The sequence below is a fragment of the Condylura cristata genome, unplaced genomic scaffold, assembly GCF_000260355.1.
Source record: "Condylura cristata isolate star-nosed mole 26May11 unplaced genomic scaffold, ConCri1.0 scaffold00009, whole genome shotgun sequence".
In the NCBI taxonomy this organism is placed as follows: Eukaryota; Metazoa; Chordata; class Mammalia; order Eulipotyphla; family Talpidae; genus Condylura; species Condylura cristata.
This window is the reverse complement of record NW_004567110.1, coordinates 48,707,869-48,729,177: the sequence shown is the minus strand read 5'-3', so window position 1 is coordinate 48,729,177 and position 21,309 is coordinate 48,707,869. Positions and strand designations below refer to the sequence as shown.

The window sequence follows — 21,309 nt, the reverse complement described above, 5'->3', positions numbered from 1 at the left end:
ACTCCTTCCTTTGTTCTACCCTAAGGCTTCTAACATACCCTGTCTTCTTCTCTGCACTGGGAGCTTGACATGATAATCTTATTCACTTCTCTATCTCTTCCCCTTATCTCAATGGCTGTTACAGGATGAGTACTCAGTTATCTGATGAATGGAGTTCACACAAGCAGGAGGTGGCAGACTTAAATTCATGTGTAGACCTACCAAGTTCATTGCTTTTCTCACTACATTATGCTGCCTGCTAAGAAACTGGAAAAAACTGTGCCCAGTTCCATTCTCATCAATGTTGTCCATACTTTGGAGAGTTGGCCCCTAATAACTTAGAAATAAGTTAAATGTAAACTGTGTGATAAATATAAAATGAACCAAAACAATCACCTTTGAGTGAATGATCCACAGGCCTAAAAACTTCACTATCAGAGGAGGGACTGTGATTGTTGCTCAAATGCTGTCTGAGGGTAAGAACATCTGATCTAAGAAATCTGGCTCTGTAGCTCAGCACTTGACTTTGAAGACGGGTATATCCATATGTTCATTCTTAGTAGCAGTTCCCCTTGTTAGGACCCCATGGGCTTTCTGCATATAAATTAGCGACTCTTAGAACTTGCCAATTTGGGGGTTTTTCCATCTAAAAGACTGGTGTTAGTCTCACTGAGCAATTACATGTCTCATTGTCAATCAATAACCTGACTTCTAGCTTCCACATACAGTCTCTGTAAACTAAGTTCAGCAAGTCTACTCCTGAGAGATGTATCTGCTCTTGGATTTAATTGAAACTCCCTGCAGGACAAAAGTCTCACCCTGCCTACCACTACCCCACCCTTGCCACATAGACTCCTCATTATTATGTGTCCCACATCCCCTCTTTAGAACCACAAAGCCAGAGCACCTGTCTACTGACTAGTGAAAAGAATTCTAATTCTTTGCTCAAAAGATATTATCTCCTTATAAGTAGAATAGATTCTCCATTCTAAAACTGAAAAGTGTAATTCATGCAAAAATTATTGCATGTTCTATAGTGTTTACAATGCTTCACTGATAAAATGATCATGGCTACTCTCATTTTCTGCAGATGATTAGCTAGAATTAGTAACAGGTCACCAAATGAAGGCAATTTTATACTTAGTTCTTAAAATATCCAACCTGAGCTACAAGCACATAAGAAAAAAATAATTGTTTTTTAGGCCAATAATTAATAATGGTGAGTGATAAGTTTATAATATACTGAGCATTTCATTTAAGTTTCACAGTAGTTCCATGAAGACACAATATCATTATCCCTGACTTAGAGCCACAGGAAGGGTAATGACCCCCTGGGATTTCAACAGCAAAGTCTGGTGCCAGGACTTATCCATGGGCAGCTGACCCCAAAGTCTGTGTTCTCATCCACTGCACCATACTTTTAGTAGGAGGCCAGTGTAATTATGACCTTCTTTGGGTGATGTGGTACTTAGATCAATGCACAGCATAAAATAGTAAGTATATATTATTTTAAAAGCCACTTTTAGGTTCAATGCTTTTCTTCAACTGAAATGCTTAAAAATTCCCCATCATAAGATTTAATTGTACTGGAAAGGGGCCATATGTAACCTTATACATGCTGGTCAAAACACTGAATTAATTTTTAGAATAGACAAGAAGCTGACTAGTGGGTTGTATTGTGATTGTAAGTGCTGAATAGTATATTCACAGTGGAACAAGCCCCAAACGAGATAGTCGGTAGTCTGAATGGAGAGAAAGAAGATGATGCTCTCAATCTGTATGTTTTAAATATTTCTTGTTAGCCACGCCCTGGAGTCCTACACTGCCCTTCCTTACCACCTGCGCAGCCCGTGTCCTTCAAATCCCATCAATCGGCCAGCCTACCAGGGCAGCAACCCAATCAGCGACATTTGGGCGGTTCATGCACTGCAGATCGTGGCAAAGTACCTGAAGAGGTGGGTCACCCAGAGGGCATAGAAACAGAACAGTAAATCCCCACTCTGCACTCACATAAAGTGTAGCTCAGGATCCAGGCATAACCTCAACAAGTCTGTTGAAAAGAACAGTCGGTCACTATAGAGAAGTAGTAGAGATCTACAACTTCAGGAGGAATGAAGGGATGATAAAAAAGCCACATGAAGACAGTAAACTGGGATTTCTCTCTCTGAAAGCAATGAGTGCAAGAGGACAAAATAGGAGCCCCTAGCTTATAGATAGCCGTTCTCAAAATCAAAGCTAGGATGAGGGCAATGTCCATTGAGATTTGTCTACCAAGGGAAAATAAAATGTTACTGTGTCCATCCATGTCCATCCATCCAATCGACCCACTGAACAAACTCACATGAATGCAGTTTAAAAAATAAATGTATAGAGCTCAGTGGTTTTAAAAGTTTAATGAATGACAGCTCCATAATAGGCCCCTAAGAGAGCAAAGGTATAGTTAGTGGCGAAAGCTGAACCATGAAACGCTGAGACATATGCAAAGTCAAACTCACGTTTGAATTTATGCAAAATGCACCAACAGCTTAGCTCAAAAGTGAGCATAGTGCCTCCTCTGAACTTGAGCTGAAAGCTGCATGGGAAGGTGGGCGTGGGCTGTGCTTTTGAGTATGCTGGGAGAAGAGACACTGAACTGCTTCAGGTTCATGGAAGTCACATGGAATTTGGAAGCAGCTGACTGTTAGAAGTTGAGACAAGTTGGTCAGATAATATGTTTGATGGGGACAGAAAGCTTGGTATTGTAGCCATAGGAGGTGAGGGGGTAAAATGAGCATTAGAAGGCTGATACTCCATCATCTGCCATTTCATCTTGTATTAGGGAATAAGGAACTAACATTGGACAATCACCAAGCCATCCATTCCAAATAAAAGGAGAAAAAATGGCTATGGCACTTGTATTTCATAAGAGGAACCTTTATTGGAGGCAAATTGCAAAAAGGCAAATGAGAAGTGGTTCAGTTGGCAGTTTTAGACTCCCTCCCTGGGCCTGGGTTTCTAAGCAGTGAATACAGGAAGACTGAGCTGCATCTGAAAGGGGCCTTTGAGAATTTGCTTTTCCAAAGTGGTATAAGGGATGTCTAGAGCAAGCAAAGGTTAGTCCTGTAATAACATCCCACTTCCACAATAATAAATATTAAAATAGCATGTGCACTTTCTGCAGATACCAAGAGAGGTCCCTAGTGGGGTTGATCGGGACATTATCTTAAAAGAATGGATAGTTACGCTACTGCATTGGCCTGCAGGTAGCTTGAGACTACAGACACACTTGAGGAGACATTTGGGCCTTGTACATTCTGCGTATATGTTTACCCTAGGTCCACTCACGCGGTGGTCAAGGTCATTGACAAATGAAGAAGAAGAATGAGTCTCAGGGCACTTTTCCAGATCAACTCTCACAATCCAGGGGTCAGTGCTTTTCTTCCCCTGGCACTTTTATCACATGAGCACCCTGACAGCATATTTATTATGCCTTTGCTAAAACAGTTGATGAGAAAATATGTTTCCTTTTGGTTTTGGTTTAAATGAGGAGATGTCATTTGAATAACTTGCCTAATTTTTCTTCCCAACAAGTAACATTTCTTTTTTTCCAGATCATTCCTTAAGGCGATTCTTTATTTAGTAGGAAATGCCAGTGTTGATGTGTTATTATTACATATTTATATCATCTGCAGGGCTGTCAGAAATCCTGATGATCTTGAGGCAAGGTCTAATATGCACTTGGCAAGCGCTTTTGCTGGCATTGGCTTTGGAAATGCTGGTGTTCATCTGTGGTAAGCAAATTAAGGTTTCATTCTTCACTTAAACTATTGTTTTAAATTTTTTTTTAAGATATATTTATTTGTTCATACAGAACTGGGGTACAGGCCAGAGGTTCAGGGGTGGCAAGAGGCTTCACCAGAGACAGAGTGGGGAGCAGAACAGGCAGATCTACGAAGTACACTGCTGAGGGGAGCAGCAGGCGGGTCAGGAGAGGTCTGCCACGCCATGTGGTCTCCTCCGGGGCAGGCGGGAATCGAACTCATGCAGAAGTGGCTTTAGCTTCTCAGTGCTGTGCTTTAACCCGCTGCGCCATCAGGGAGGGCCTTGTTTTTAATTTTTAAAAAATATTTCTAATTTCAGACAGGTGGTAAAATTTAAATATGCTATAGAAAGAAGAAATTTAACTTAAAGTCCTAAAATATTTTAATGTAAGTAGTTTATTGGGTCAAAGATTTTTTTGGGGCTTTTTTTGTAACTGTTTTATTGAAATGTAAATCACCTACTTTGTAATTTTCCCATTTGAAAGATACAGTTCTTAGAATTGTACAACTATTACCACATGCAATTTTAGAACATTTTATCACTCTGAAAAGAAATGCCCTATCACTTGGCTGTTACTCACCAAACTTCCCATGTTCCCCTGTTAAGCAACCACTGATCTATTTTTCTGACTATAGATTTACCTATTCTGGATGTTTCATATAAATGGATTCATATAACATGTGACCTTTTGTCTGACTTCTTTAACTTAAAATAATTTTGTATGATTTACCAAGGAATATATCAGTGCTCCATTCTTTTTTATTGCCAGTATTCCATTGCATAGGTTATGCCACATTTTATTTATCCATTCATCAGACGATGGACATTTGGCCTTCTGTTCTGATTATTATGAATAATGCTACTATGAACATTCCTGTACAAGTTTATATGTAAATATATTTTTTTTCTTTTTAGTAAGTATATACATACTGGATCATAGTAACTATGTTTTAAGTTTTGAAAAAATGCCAAACTCTTTTCCACAGTGACTCTACAGTTTCTACCAGTAGTGAATGTGGGTTCTGAATTCTCTCCCTCCTTGCCATGTTTTCTAGATTTTTAAAATCTCAAAAGCAGAATTTTTTCCTCTCCTAATCTTTACAAGGGAGGAATAAGAATCTTTAATAGATCAGAATTAGACTCTTGGATTAGAACTTTATGGTATTTTGCCTAGAAACTGAAAACTAGTGAACACAGAATTAACACCAGGCCTTTGCTAGGAAGTGCAATGAAGTGATCATCTTCAACTCTACTGCTGAGATGAGCACAGATCTGAACACTTTAAAAGAAAATAAGCAAAGTCCATCCAGGGCTTAAAAGATGTTTATGCCCAGTGACCCACTAACTTTGCTTCTAGGAATGTAGCCTAAAGAAATAATCCTGATATAATCAAAGAATTTTCTTATAAGTCATAGTCACTTAGGTATAATTTATGATTGAAAAATTTGGAAGCAACTTAAAGTTTAAGCAGTTGGAGATGGTTAACTAAGTGATGCCCTCAAAGTAAAGTAAGGTTGTTAAAAACCATATTTTAGAAGAAGGGAAAAATGATATGGGAAAATGTTCATAATGAATATTAAATAACAAAAACAATGATTAAAATTATATGCACAATAATGATTGTTAACTAAAGATATGCACAAAAGGCAAAAGAAGAAATATCCTATAGTGGTTATCTTGATATCAATTATGGATAATTTTTAAATTTTTTAAAGAACATATTTAACTGTTAAAGAAAATGAAATTAAAATATTTAGTATTGTTAGAGAGTTGCCTTGAAAGCTACATAACCCCTTTATAACATGAAAACACACCAAGCATTAATTTTCTCAGTATTAGGGGGCCAAAGAAAATTAAAGCACTTCTCTAAGGACCTCACAACTCAGAAAACCAATAACTTTCCATCTGCCTCATGATTTAGGTAAGAGGGTACCTTGCTTTGACTAAATCATCATACAGTTTGCCAAAATAGTCATCCTCCCATATAATGTAAAACTTTTCATGAATGAGCACATAATCATCCAATAACCCACATTAAAAGACCTGCAAACCACTTTACTACTCTAAAGCATTTCAATATCTTAACTTCTCACAATATTTCTTTGAGGCAAGTAGTAAACTATAATATAGTCCTGTTTCCTTAACAAGAGTTCAAGAAGATATAAAGCATTTTCCCATTAAAACAAAGCAAAATAAAGGGATATAAGAATGGTAGTAGAGAAAAAAATAAAGATAAATTTGAGAACTGACAAACACATGCATGCTTAAACATTTCTTTATTCTTACACATGATGACACAGGACTAGGAGCACGTTGAATCACATGCCCTTTAGAGTCTAAGGCACTTCCTAGCTTGGTGTTGGATATTTGAAGGCTAAGATTAAATCTCTACAAGAAAAGAAACAAAAATAACTCCACAGATTAAAAAAAACATGGTGCCTTTCTTGTAGCATTTCAGAGTAGAATAATAATAATCACTTATGATTCAAGTTTATTAGGATGTAACATCTGAAAGAATGTCTCAATTATTGGCAGGACAGATCACTGGCAGGTCACACTTGTGTGCTTAATGCAGCACGTCTTGGCTCATAAACTCCCATCGACGGCTCCAACCAGTGCCAGTGCAGGCTGCCAAGGGTGTGCAGAGCAGAACAGAAGACACATTCCCTGGTGTTTATTAAAGGCACTTCAAAGGGAATTCTTGATATCTTCAAGCTCATGAAGTTATCCACTGTGTTTAGGAAGCAAACTTGGCATCAACATTTTTTAAGGCATACTACCTCATGAGAATTTGAATTTGAACATCAGAGAGGTTTTATTAATGAACACACTAACTATCCAGAGTGTAGTAACATATCCTCATGTCATAGGATACAGAATGAATAACTTTGCGAGATAGCAATATTGTGAACAGACTTTTAAGGGCTTCCCCCATAAGAGTATCTTTGTATTGTTAACTTGAATTTCTCTAGCTGCATATCAACGTAAGGACTCTTTCTTTTCCAGCCATGGAATGTCCTACCCAATTTCTGGCTTAGTGAAGACCTATAAAGCAAAGGATTATAAAGTGGATCACCCACTAGTGGTAAAATCATACTAAATTGTTTCATTAAATCTTGCACTCCTGAGAATTTCCATAAATCTACTTGTCAAATCTTGATTTCTTAGAGTACAAATAAAAATAAGTTAACAGCTTTCATATGCCCATTGAAGGCCAGCTGTGCCCATGATCACCATGCTATGTTTCTCTCCAGCCTCATGGCCTTTCTGTGGTGCTTACCTCTCCAGCGGTGTTCACTTTTACGGCACAGATGGCTCCTGAACGGCACCTGAAAACAGCAGAAATACTAGGTATGAACCATCACTCATAAAACCGTGACAAATATATGTGGAACATTTCCTAGGTTTGCTTCTAAAAATAAAACATTTTTTAAAATGTTGCTTGAGATAGTTTAATAACAAAATGTTGGTAATCTGCAAAATGTTAAGATATGCTAAAATTCTATAACTTTCTATTCCTAATAGTTTATCATCAATGAAATGAGCCAATATCACTAATGTTAAATTTGTAGTAATGTTATTTCCACTGTGTTCATCCCCAGGAAGAATGAAACTCTATATTATCAATGTTACAAATGACCTTTGCTATTTTACAATAGATAATACAATGCTAATTTTTTTAATAGGTAAGAAAATGAAATTAAATCAGGAAGTAAAATAAATCCCCCATTATAGAGAAACTAAGCAAATCAAAATTTTATAAAAAAAATCCACCCAAAAGAATGTTTGTGTTCTATGGGAAAAAAATGTCTATAATAAGATACTAGCTGTATCTTTTAAATCTTACACAAAATAAAATTGTATTCAGTATCACTCTAGTTTTAAATCCAATTTTTGTGTTTCTCTAATATGAGACTTCTTTCAAATACACTAGAGTATCAGAGTAACTTTCAAAACATCTTATTCCTCTACTTGTGTTTAAGGTGAAGAGGAAGGCTAAAAAGAAAACTTTATTATGCTTTTCTAGCACCAGCCATTGGAGAGATTATTTCCAAGGTAGGAGCGACCACAGGCATCCCTCCTTCCTTGTAAGCTGCTTCCCCTCACTTCTCTCTCACACTCTAGTCTTTGTTCTTTCCCAAGTTCCAGGTGCTGTGCAGGGAATGTTAATGAAAGAAGCCACTGCTAGGGACGAGAGCCAGAGCAGTGGGCTCCATTTCCCAGCATGCACACTGGAAACATGGTGCTGCCTTTACCTAGAGCCTGGTGTTCCTGTCCCTTTCAGTTGGGAATGTTGTTTAGCCATGTGTTGGGGTTCAGATGCCTTTGGAAATATGTCAACAGCGTAACCAGGAAGGAGTAAAAGTAGTAGGCTAGATGTATGACAAATAGGAAAATCTTAGAAAACTTAAAGTTCACTCCAGGAACCTAACAAAATTAACTAAGAAAGCAATTCCTCTGTTAGTCAAAATCCAGGTCAGGAAAAGCTCACCAATTCTATCTTTTTACACAAGAAATTTTAATATTATTCTATCTTTAACGATTAAGTATTGATTCCCTGTGCTATTTTTTTTTTCTAAAACACTTTATAGGAAAACCTAGAGATTTAGATGATGTGTTTTATGGCCAAAATCCTGGGAACATAAAAACCTCTTATATCATATATCATATGCTGCCTTCTCCACCAAGCCCATATTTTTGCTGCTGCTGTATAATACAGACAAGTCTTGTCAAGCAAGTTTTACTTCCATTCAGCTGCACTCCCAGCTACCCCTATATCTGGTTTCATTTATAGCCTTCCCCTGGATACTAAAACAGTCCTTGCTGTCATAGGAGAGAAAGATTAAAACATTAATGAAGTGCTTCACTATGGAGGGGAACTGTACATTCTATTCTCCTTTTGAACAACACAGGGAAAGTGGGGTTGAACTGGAGCATGTGGCATTTTGGATAACATACAATGCTATATTCACTGTTAGAGGGCTTCCTGCCTGGCACTGAATGGGTTCAACTAGAATAAATTGTAGAGGGGGAATAAATGGCAGAGGTACTAGTATGGGGGATCAGTCCCTTTTGTCTGGAACTTTCACTGCCACTCTGCCTGAAAACAGAACCCCTGATTCTTCCAGTTTATTGAATACTATTTTCTGAGAGTCTTCATTCACTTGGGTCTGCTTAATCAACTCTAGAACACATACTTAGAGATAACTATCCTGCCTTTTGGCAATAGACACCCAAATAAGATGTTTTAAGGCTACAGAGAGGTAATATATTCTCCCCTGGCTACACTTTATCAGTGTTTGTCACACTTCATTTTCCTACCTTTCAACAGTTATTCTGGAGTTTTTATATTTCTATATGCCTTCCCCTCAAGGTGCTGACAAAGGGTTTGTCTTCCTTTTCGTAAAGTATTGTATGAAAAGACATTGAACATGCATACCTCTAGATGTCAGCAAATCCCAAGCCTTGAAAGTTATATAAGCTGTGTTTTCTCCCACAAATAAATGTTCATTCCTCTCATCCAAATACCAGCCTTCTTTACTGGTCTTCTGTAACTCTTTCCTTGGCTGTCTCCCTCTTCTTCCCGCCACACAGGGGCCCAGGAGGCCTTTAGAAATGTGAGAGCCATGTTAGCATCCTCCCCAGACAACTTCTCCACAGAGGCTCTTAGGGTTCCTCTGGCTGATCTGGCCCATCTGCAGGGTGATCTCTGGCCCTGTCTCTATGTGGAGGCACAGCAGGGCCCTTGTCCTGAGTGTGAGAGCCAGCAGTAGGTTATATATTCAGCTATCTTGTGACTGAATTAGGGCCAGGACCAGCTTCCTCCCCTCTCCACAGTTAGTACTTTGTGTCTTCTAGGAGCTGACACCCGCACAGCCAGGATCTCAGATGCTGGGCCTGTTTTGGCAGACACACTCAGGAAATTCTTATTTGATCTGGATGTTGATGATGGCCTATCTGCCATTGGTTACTGCAAATCTGATATCCCTGCACTGGTGAAAGGAACACTGCCCCAGGTAAGAAATACAGTGTCTTCACTCCTTTCTAAGAAGCACAAAGCTGCTTCTTTTAGGGTGTGTTGGGAGAAATGAATACCCAGGGTGCAGGCAGGGGCTATGGACCTTGCTGTCTGTGTCTTCAGATAACAACTTCCTAGTCTCCAGAGGGATGGAGTCAGCTCTCCCTTACCTTTATATTTGTCCACAAAACCATGACTATATGTGACTTTTATGATGTAATTGAAACAATTCTTGATAAAAATGTAAGCAAATAATCAAATGTATATTAAGGCACATTATCCCTTTTTTCCATTTTTGCTCCTTTGAGAAATATGTGAAGCTATTCCAAAAGGGCCACTAATATTATTTTCCATTATGCTGATATAAATTCCTACTCTTTTGTGAAAATAGATATGGCCTTTAAATAATACAAAATCACTTTTTAACATATTTGGAAGATTATTTATTTGAAAAATATGCATATGTAAATATACATATCTGTTTCACTTGAATCTTATTTTATTTATTTAAATGTTGCTGAAGAATTTAAACTGAGCTGCCATTCTTGATTTGGTAAAGCATAATGGATGTATAATTTCCCCTCACAGGTCCTCAGGAAGAAGGTTTATTTCCCATTGAACCTCTCTTCCATTTAGGATCAACAACTCTTACACCAGAACCTTAGAGATTAATAGGCCAAGACCTTGCTACTTGCAACTCACCATAAAATGAAGAGCTAGCTCAGAGTTATGGGCACTTAGTTTGTGGATTACACCATGCTCAACATTCCCAGGTTACATAGTTCTCCTGTCCAAAATGACAAGAGTCCCTTAAATAATACCCAAAGTTCAGGCTTTTGTGGATCTAGCCCTGATAATGGAACAGAGCTAATAATGTAGCCGAGCCCTAGCCTAATCCACAAATCCTTAGCTCTAGCCCATAAATTCAAAGAATTAAAAAAAAAAATCAGTGCTCTCAGAATGACTATTACAGTCATTTTATGTAAACCTACCCTGTCTGTTTTGCTCATTCATCCTCTGTTGCACCCAACACAAAGTGTACAAACAATTGTAGACCTCTCCTGAATCTGTTGTCTAGGTGAACTTTATCCCTGAATGGTGGTAACTTTTTGGGAAGTTTCCTTAGACTTAATAGAACCCAACCAATGACAATGATCCATGAAATTCTATCCAGGGAACAGAGAGCATGTAGTCACCACACATTCATTGTAGCTTGTGGTTCTTGTAGGCAGTGTAATAAGATTGCCTATTCTGTAAGGGTCTTCTGACAAGTTTTGCTGGTTCAGCCCTGGAAAGTATTAAGGAATGTGTGTTTGCCAGCCTCCCTAAAAATGCTATCTATGGTTTTCCGATTAAATTGTATGATATTTTTGGCCATATCTTTGAGGGTGGCCATACATCATCCAGCCATCACACATTGGCAAGTGTTTAGTGTTTTAATGCTACTGTGCTCAGACTTTCTTTTTCAAAAACTGTTCCAGACATCAACAGATCCAAATTAACATCTGAGACCATCCACTGAAATAGAAAGTTAATTAGGTATCATCCTGAATGTCTCAGTACCCATGTCATACTAGGAAATCACAGATAGCAAAATCTTAATTAGACAAAACTAATCTTTTCATTTCATGCAAGATACAAGATGTAAGGTAAACTAAATCTTTTCAATGTAAGTCAAGCCTATACATGAGAAAACCAGGATTTCCTCAAGCTCTGAAAGCAGTCCCAACATGTATGCTGCCTTTTTCTTCTTTGATCATATTTTTGTGATTAGGGAAAACATAGTCATTACTTTAGTTAACTAGCACTAATTCCATTTTGAAGTCCATTTTGTGGGGATAAAGAAGGGTGGGGGGCAGAAAAAGAGATTCATAGAACTTTAGAATCTTAGAAATAAGCTTGTCTGTTTTGTAGATAAAGAACAACTATGAGGTTTTTTGTTTATTGTGTTTTTTTTTCTTTTTTAGCAGCAGTAAATATTTTACAGAAATGCTATGGCAACTACAGAATTTTTTACATGCAACAGACTAATCTTCACTTATTTGTATCCACAGGGTTTAAGGTAGTAAGAGGGATATATAGTTTCCTGAAGAGAACATTGCCAGAAAGCTTATTTTATGTAATCAAGATTTGATAAAGCATCTTTTATATTCAGCAGTGAGAGATCATTTTTTTTTTTTTTCTGGAAGGAACAACCAGGCCTGTATTCTTGACCAAATACCGCCACCCATACTAGTGACAGCAAATAGCAGCCCTGTGTACAGAGGCAGCCAACTGCCATAACCAGGCAGGAAGAGGAACAGGCAAGAATAAATTAATCTTCCAAGCTGGATTTCTGAAACCTCTGGAAAGAAACATTTACATTTCAAATCAAAACATTTCATTACTGAGGGGAGCTGTCTACCAAAATGAGGGCTTCCACTCCCTCGCAGACAGGCCAGCTGAAATGTTATTTTATGAATGTGCTAAAAGTAGTAGTACGAATTTATTTCAGTGCCCATGTTAATCAGTTGTCCTTCAGTCTTACATGTCTATAAATAATAGCACATTGCTGAACACCTTAATTCTGAGAGGTTAGTTTTTATATGGCATAGATGATATGTGTGGAGATATATCACAGGCAGCACATCCTTGCCCCTGTTTAACCAATCCTTAAGGGTTATAAATGTGAAAGAAAAACCTAGCTCAGATTGGCCTGAAGTACTTCTGAACATTCCAAACTACTTCACCAAAGATAAACAGGATCATTCTAAGGTCTTTGAACTCATCAAATAAGATTCTTATCCTAAGATATACATTATAAACAGAATAAGGTGGCAGTAATCTATGGCCATAGCAAAAGCTGAACTTCAGTTCTTGATCCTCCCACAAACATGATGTCTACATTCAGCAGAGAGAGATCAGTTTTTTTCTGGAACAGACAACCAGGTCTGATTCTCCTTTTTTTTTTTAAAGATTTATTTATTTATGTATACAGAACTGGGGTACAGGCCAGAGGTGCAGGGGTGGTGAAAGCCTTTACCAGAGACAGATTGGGGAGCAGAACAGGCAGATAGACCAAGTACACTGCTGAGGGGAGCAGCAGGCAGGTCAGGAGAGGTCTGCCACGCCATGTAGATCACCTCCAGGGCGGGAAGGGATCTAACTCATGCTTAAATGGCTTTAGCTTCTTAGTGCTGTGCTTTAACCCACTGCGCCACCAGGGAGGGCCTTCTCCTTTTTTTTTTTTTTTTTTTTAATAATCACTCCTTTATTGTAAGATTTTTTTTTTCATAGAAGAACTGGTATGTAGGCCAGAAGTGCAGGAAGTGAGAGGATTCACTAGAGACAGTGTGGGGAACAGAACAGGCAGATCCACTGAAATACTCTGCTGAGGGGAGCACCAGGCAAAACCAGAGGGATCTGCTATGCCATATGGGTTAGCTCCCTGGCCAGGGATTGAACTCAGGCTGCTTTGCCATGGTAGGAATCTAGCAGTGGTAGCCCAGAGACTTAACCCCTAAGCCTGGGAGGCCTCAGGCCTATATTCTTGACCAAACACCATGAACAGTGTCTGTCATGTTGGAAGATTTTCTCTTTCTTTTTAGTTAAGTACCATTGTTTTACATCTTTGACTGTCTAGGATTCTTCCCTCAGGTGTGTGCCCATCACAAATACCCATAGTCCTCCATCATGGCCCATTTTGTTCTTAGTATGGTTTTTCAAAATTCTATGAGGTTTCTGAAAGGTCTGCCTGGATATAAAAATTTACCTAGGCTCCCCCTGTGCAAATTAGCTTTGTCCCCATCTTTCTCCCAATCTGTCCATCCATCCTTCCTTTTGTTAAAGTTTATTTTCAAATACTGATACCCATATTTAAATGTATAATTCAGTGCCATTAAGTATACTTATAGTGTTGTATAAATGTCACCACTAGCCACTTCCAGAACTTTTTAATCATTCCAAATGGAAACTCTGCTCTGTTGCTTAAAGGTAAACAATAACTCCACATGTGCCCTTCCCCAAGCCCCCGACAGATTCTGTTCTGCTTTCTATCTCTATGAAGTTGTCTATTCTGGCACCTCATATAAGTGGAATGACATGATATTTGTCCTTTTGTGTTTCACTTAGCATAATATTGATCTTAAGTGTCAGAATTTCATTCCTTTTTATGGCTGCCTAGAATTCCATTGAATGGATGTGCCACATTGCTGACATCTATTGGTGTTTAACATTCATCTATTGATGAATACTTGTGTTGTTTCCACCTTTTGCTACTATGAATAGTATTGCAATGAACATTGGTATACAAGTATCTGTTTTAGTCCTTGATTTTAATCCATTTAGGTCTACACCCAGGAATGGCTTATATAATAATTCTATGTTTAATTTTTTGTGGAATTGCTAACCTACTTTCTACATCATTTTATTTTCCTATCAATAATGTATGATGAGTGTTTTAATTTCTCCACATCTTCACCATGTGATTTTCCTTTTTATTTATTTATTTATTTATTTGATCACTGTTCTACTGAATAGGAAGTGAGAACTTACTGTGGTTTTGACTGACATTTACCTAGTGACTAATGATGTTGAACATTTTTTCATGTGCTTATTGGATTTTTCTATATTTTCTTTAGAGAAATGTCTTTCCAAGTCACTTGCCTATTTTTGAGCTATATCATTTGGGGGTTTTTATTGTTGTTGAGTTGTAATAAATAATGTGCAGAGAACTCCAGAGAGAGTATACAGAAAAGACCTCTGAATAATGATGGAGACAACCATGTAAAGACCTGGGAGAGTCATACTAAGTAGAATGAAAAGCTGCTGGGCAGGGTGAGGATTTGCATTTTTATGGGATAGAAAGGGGACCAAGGGGCTACGTAAAATGAACCTATGGGAGAAAAGTCAGAGCAGGATGAGAAGCAGGGTGTATCAAGTAGGTACTACAGGCCATGGTCCTCTTCTAATTGCAATGTAAGTCATCAGAGAACAATAAGTAAGGGGATTGCAAGATCAAATTTATACTGGGGGGAGAATTCTCTATGATTGTGGGGTAGAGAATGAACCCTAAGGGGTAAAAATGCAGCAAATATGGATATAGCCTCTTAAGAGTCATTGCAAGTAGGACAAGGTGTGATGGTGACGTAGACTAAGATTTATATGGGACAAAAGATGGTACCGGTCAGCTTTTTAATTCATTTTGGAGGTAAATCAGACAAACTTGTTAATGAATTGAATTTGTAAGGTGAGGGGAAAAGGAATCAAGGATGACTCCTAGGTTTTTGCCTTTGTGATTGGGCATCACTTCTAAAATAAGGAAAATAGGAAGAGAATCAGAGTGCTATCTTATATATGTGAATTTTGAGGTATCAGTATTCCCCCCACAACCACCCATCTTCATTAATTCAATAACTGATGAGCATCCGTGTCCTGTATGTTGAGCATTCTGGTAGATGCTGGCATAGAAAGTGAACTCAACCCTGTTCTCAGGGAGCTTCCTTGTCTACCAGCTATGCCCCCAAATTAATACTTATCATAAGAAACCAAACTAAGAGACCCAGGAAAATGGCATCTAAAATCTTTCCTATTATTGTTTAATCAGAAATTTGGACACAAGATGTTCATTATAATGACTATCTTTACTCCCCTATCCCAAAGGAATCAAGGAGTCACCTGTGAGAGCAAAGATAGTAGCAGTTGTCGGAGTGTGGCTGTTTTTGCTGACTCAACTCAATAATCATTGGTGAAATTAAGCAAATCACTGAATTCATTTGTAAATATAGAGATTAAAACCTCCGTTAATATTTAAAAAGCAACTGCCCATTGCCCATTGCCTGAAAGGTAATGTCCTAATGAAGTTCTTTTGAATATACCTTAAGTCCAAATTACAAAATGTACTATCTTTGAAGTCTTTGAAGTCAGGGACAAATTTGAAGTCAGGGATGACCTGGCTCTGTTTGCCTTGGCAGTGCAGGCAGTTCCTAGGCTGGGTTCTCACCAAAGAACCTGTTCAATATTGCTGACCAACACAAGCTGGCCATTGTAAGAGGTGTCTTTCCTGAGGTTGATTTGGTTTGTACATTTGGACAAAATGCTATTGCCAGGGTATAAAGCAAGAGCAATGGCTTTTGAATTCTTCACTAGAAAATGGTATCACTTGATATATTTCTGAATTGGAGACCATCTAGCTAATAAGAAACGTTAGTTATTAACAGTGACTTAAGTCACTGTTTCTTATAACCGAGCTAATTTACATAATCTGGTAGGTTTTACAAACTGTCTTTTCACATCCTGAGATCTTCTTTTGTTTACTGTTTTAGGAAAGAGTCACCAAGCTTGCACCACGTCCTCAGTCAGAAGAGGATTTGTCTGCTCTATTCGAAGCCTCAATGAAACTATACTAATTTTCATTTTCATTGAAAGCATAACCAAAAGCAATGGAGTTCTGAAAACAGAAGTTGATCTAACCAGAGCTTTGTCTGATCATCTCCACACATAATTTACCTGTTACTAGTTTGAATGTGATATAAACTTACCCTGCAAAAGATCTCTTATGTCAGTCAAGTGATTCCACAAAACAGACTAGATAAATGTCCATTATGTCATATCCTATGCCAGACTTCAGGGGTCCAGGTTCTTGCCCCAAAACCCACCACTGCCCGCACTCCAGGTGTAGCTATCAAAAATGTTAATAATGTTATATACTCATCCTACACCAACTGATCCCATGTTTAGAAATTATCCTACAGAAATGCTGGCATAAGCATGTAAGGAAATATGGCAGGGATGTTTCTGGCAGCACTTAATAATAAAAGTATTTGATAGTACTTAAATGTTCATTAAAAGTATATAGATTAAATAATTCATATTAATAACATTAAATCATGGAATGCTATATCACTGTCAATAACTGTTAAGTCGGGAAAAGGTAAGTTGTAAGCAATTTTATATTAGTATGGTCTGACTGTTACCTTTTAAATTATATATAGGTTTGTTTATATATATATGTATATATATATAATGATACACATCAAAATATTAGAAGTTATCATTATAGAAATGGAATTTTGGATATAGAAATTCAGAGAAAGTGTTGATTTTTTACTTTTATCTTATGTCTGTATTATTTGGATTTATTACAACAGCATATGTTTTCTCATTTTATAAAAGGTCAAGAAATAAGAAAAATATCACATTAGGTCAGATTCATCTTATCTTATAAAAATATTAGCAACTAATATTTAAAAAGGAAAAATAAATCCAAAAAATAATATTAGAAATATTATTAGATTAGAAACCAATCACCCTGTGAATAAATTACTGATAAAAACACTAACATCCTAGTGGTAATTCTCTCTTTGGAAAAAAGAAAAATAGTTCTAGGTCTCAGAATAAATCAGTTATAAAAGTAAAAGTTTTACATTTCACAGACTTCACCCTTCCAGTAGGGTCATCTGATTTCAGCCCGCTATGGCAAAAACTTTTACGACTCAGTTTTCCTCACAAAGGTTAACATAATGTTTGTCTGCTCAAGTTTTGACAATCTAGGTCTCAATGTGCTTGCAGATTTACTCATATTTTAAGTTAAATTAAAGTTGTAATCAAATAAGTAATGTGTAGAAAATGACATCAGGGTTTTAAAAAAATGGGTGAGAAGTTCAATACTACGGCATTCCAATTGCCACTTTATCTGAAAGGTCCTTATTTCCTTGAGATTTAAAAATAGTATTTGTATATTTATTAGGAATGTTCTCAAGCTATAAACATAAAATATGTTAAGTACCCAAAACTGCCATTATGAAGATAAACACAACAGAAAAAAATTGTTCATATCACACCACCTGGAAGATACCACTGTTTAAAATTTAGTACATGTTCTTCCAGTAAAGAGGAGTGTGTGTGTGTGTGTGCATTTTTTTATTTTAAAATGGTATCAGTAAGGTATATTTTTAATTCCTATGTAACATTCAAATTCTTTGAGTACTCAAAAGATAAGTATAAGACAGCACTAAAAGAACTTCAGCAATACCTTGCAATCTGTACCTATCTAAAATTCCCTCCTGCTTTTCAGAAGGACCAGAGATTTTGTGAGCAAAAGCTATATGAATGAAGCAGAAAACACTAATCTCTGCAGATCTGAGATCTTTTAGAAAACTTTAGTAAAAGTTGCCAATCGATATCTCCCTATGTATTTTGCATAGGGAAAACATATGTGCTCCTCCCCCACCAGGTAAGTTCTAGAACTCTTATAATACATCCTGCAAGGTGATACAGCATTAGACTAGGGTCATGCTCCAGTCCCTTGGTCTAACTGAATCTTACATTATTCAGCCAAGGCCCTCTTCCAGCTTGAAAATGCTATGATTAGATTTTATGTATTTGCACTTGTGTAATTTAATATAAAACAATTTGAGATAGAAAAAATATTCTCTATCTCTTAAATGTTCATTGCCTTTCTTACAGAAGCCAAATGTCTAAATGTGACTCATCAGGAAGAGTGCTTGGTGTTCATACTGTTGATGACTCTACTAGAGAATTATTTTTTTTTAATTTTATTAGAGGAAGGATTTAAAGGTCAAGCATAAAGAAATAGATTTAAGAAGTTCTCATGTTTTACCCTAATTATCAAACATTTTGGTCCTTACAATTTGAAACTATGGAGAAAACGTGGTTCCTGACTTACTAGCTTTTTAAAGAGAGATGGGAAATTAAGCTAATTTCTGAAAACCAAGAGCTCATGTTTCTGAGACAAAAATTAAGTACATTTTCCAAATCAAATTCTATTTTTTGAGCAATTTCCTTTAAAAGAAAAAAATTCTGGGCCCTCCCTGGTGGCGCAGCGGGTTAAAGCACAGCACAAAGAAGCTTAAGCCACTTCCGCATGAGTTCAATCCCCACCTGCCCTGGTGGAGATCCACATGGCGAGGCAGACCTCTCCTGACAGGCCCGTCGCTCCCCTCAGCAGTGTACCTCGCCGATCTGCCTGTTCTGTACCCCACTCTGTCTCTGGTGAATCCTCTCACCCTCCGCATCTCTGGCCTGTACCCCAGTTCTGTACGAATAAATAAGTCTTTAAAAAAAAAGATTAAAAAATTCTTAGGAATCAGATTGATTTACTTCCTAAGTCAAAAAATAAATAAATAAAAACATATATGGTGGCATATCCTTAATTTACTTCATGATACAAAATACCAATTTGTTTGAAATAGGTCATGTTTCCATGTTTTTTGTTAGGTGCAAAAATATAATTCCTTTTCCATTACTATCTCTTATCCAAGGGCAGGAAAGGCTGGACTTGGCATTGTTTGCATAGCTGTGGATACAGTTGTGGAGGTTTTACAGGGGGCATTGAAGGAAGTCTGCTTTGTAAAATAGCAAATATATAAGTGTGTGTTCATATGCATGTATGTATATACCCACACACATATACATATTTACCCACATATATATAGAGAGAGAATGTGTGTGCAAAAATTGCTTTTCTAGCCTTTTAACCCTGACAAAGATTAATGGTTGTTTGTATAAGAAACTGTACTCTAATGAGGAACTATTGCCTCCAGGGAGTGTGTATGAGACAGGGGGCTGTTCACCTCCAGGTCAACAGCGCAAAGGCTGTCCTGTCTCTAATGACCAGCAACCCCACGCTGAGACAGCTGCCCAGGTCTGCTGGGAGCAGTTGAGGAGGGCAGGCCACTTCCCAGCCATCACCATCACAATGGCCTGCAGGAGACAGTCTCAAAGGACTAGCCACACTTTGAATGGGTGGAAATTGGTTCTTGAAGCCCTAGTTGAATTACTGGCAGCTGGGGGTGGGAGGGTCCCATTTCTCAAGCTTTTATTCCACTGTCTTTCCAACCTCCCCAGGCAGTGCAGTCCCCCCACAAATTTGGATAATGGTGATTTTTGTCCCATATGAAATCCCTCATGGAGCTGTGTGCAGAGCAGTTAATTTTAACGGAACTCCATTCCTTTCTGGCTTTAACTACTGGCTTTTAAATATGGATGTTTTTAATTGCTTTCCCAATTCATAAAATTGGAAACTGATTTAAAAAATCATAAACAAAAAGGAGAAGAAGCTATCGTCATGCCACTGTCCAAACACAGCTGTTACCATTTGATGTATTTCCTTTCAATGTTTTCCATTTGGGTGTTGTAGTCTTGTGCAAGTACCTTTAAGGTATGACATTTTAAGTATTATGTTGTCACTTAATCTTTATAACCATAATATTCAGGGGAACAAAATAGCTTACTGATCTGGAATTTAATAAGTTATCTTTACTATGGGACATCAAGATTATGTCCAAATTTTTACTCCTACCAATAACAGAATCAATAAATGAATAATGTGTATGTTGCTCTTTTCATGTTCTAAATGAATTTGTTAGGTTAGTTCCCAATTGAATTTTTACATTAAAATATGGACTTTTTTAACTCTTAATTCATAATCTCATATCTTATATAGTTCATAACTGTTTTAAGCAATCTTAAAACAGTCTTCAATCTTACTTCTCTTCAAAATAAATAGGAGTGCTGAGCAACAAAAAAATAAGACAAAATTCACATGGATGGACCAGGCTATATTGTTTGTGCAAAGCTGTCAACTTCAACTTGCCTGGTCTCTTTTGCCCCTTTCACATCATTCCCTGCCAGAAGATGCCTTAGACTTGTGGCAAGATTTCAGGCCTCAGCAGCCCTGCTTTGGGCCAAACCTCTTTGGCTGGGCATTTATCTGCGAGGGGCTGGGTAGCTGGGTGTTTTGTTCAGAACATCCTTACTGCTCTATCTTGCACATCAATTCTATTAAACATCTTCCACTTTGCCTTTGTGCATATCAATGGCCAGGCCCCTTTAGGATGTGCAAGTTAGTGATTGCCAGGGTGTTCTTTGGTCACATGTTTACAGTTGTTTTAAAGTTATTTATATGTATCAGACTTTATGTGATGCTTTTGCTAAACACAACACTAAACCAAGGCCTTTTGCAGCTGAAAGAAATATTATTTTAAAACCAAATCAGGGAAAGCTTCATGAATAATGTGACTCCTGGGTTGAATGTTGAAGGAAAGCTAGGGTTAGACGGGAGGTAAGACTTCTGGGTGACATCCAGGGAGGATGAACAACATGAAGGAAAGCACAGATTAAAAATGCTTGTATGGCCCTCCCTGGTGGCGCAGCGGGTTAAAGCACTGCACTGAGAAGCTTAAGCCACTTCCACAATGAGTTCGATTCCTGCCTGCCCCGGAGGAGTCCACATGGCGCGGCAGACCTCTCCTGACCCGCCCACTGCTCCCCTCAGCAGTGTACTTTGTCGATCTGCCTGTTCTGCTCCCCACTCTGTCTCTGGTAACTCCTCTCACCCTCCACATCTCTGGCCTGTACCCCAGTTCTATATGAATAAATAAATAAATCTTTTAAAAAAAAATGCTTGTATGCAAAGAGTTTTCAACTCATCAGTGTTTCTGGAGTGTCAAGTCACATTGAGGATGGAGAAGTCAGTATGGGCCAAGCCTGGTGCCTTATTGGAATCTATC

The 21,309-nt window shown here is 37.7% G+C and overlaps 1 protein-coding gene across 2 annotated transcripts in view; it reads left to right on the top strand.

Annotated features, from left to right (window-relative positions):
• The window catches only part of ADHFE1 (alcohol dehydrogenase, iron containing, 1), a 32,194-nt gene extending 15,357 nt beyond the window's left edge, over positions 1-16,837 (top strand). The window contains exons 9-14 of one of the 2 annotated variants that reach the window (XM_004679830.2): positions 1,782-1,934; positions 3,651-3,749; positions 6,787-6,865; positions 7,035-7,131; positions 9,640-9,797; positions 16,102-16,837. In XM_004679830.2, the coding sequence (XP_004679887.1) occupies positions 1,782-1,934; positions 3,651-3,749; positions 6,787-6,865; positions 7,035-7,131; positions 9,640-9,797; positions 16,102-16,185 (670 nt within the window). In that variant the 3' untranslated portion in view covers positions 16,186-16,837. The remainder of the gene's footprint in view (positions 1-1,781; positions 1,935-3,650; positions 3,750-6,786; positions 6,866-7,034; positions 7,132-9,639; positions 9,798-16,101) is intronic. The other variant, XM_012722814.1, reaches the window with a different exon arrangement.
• Positions 16,838-21,309: the final 4,472 nt, after the last annotated feature.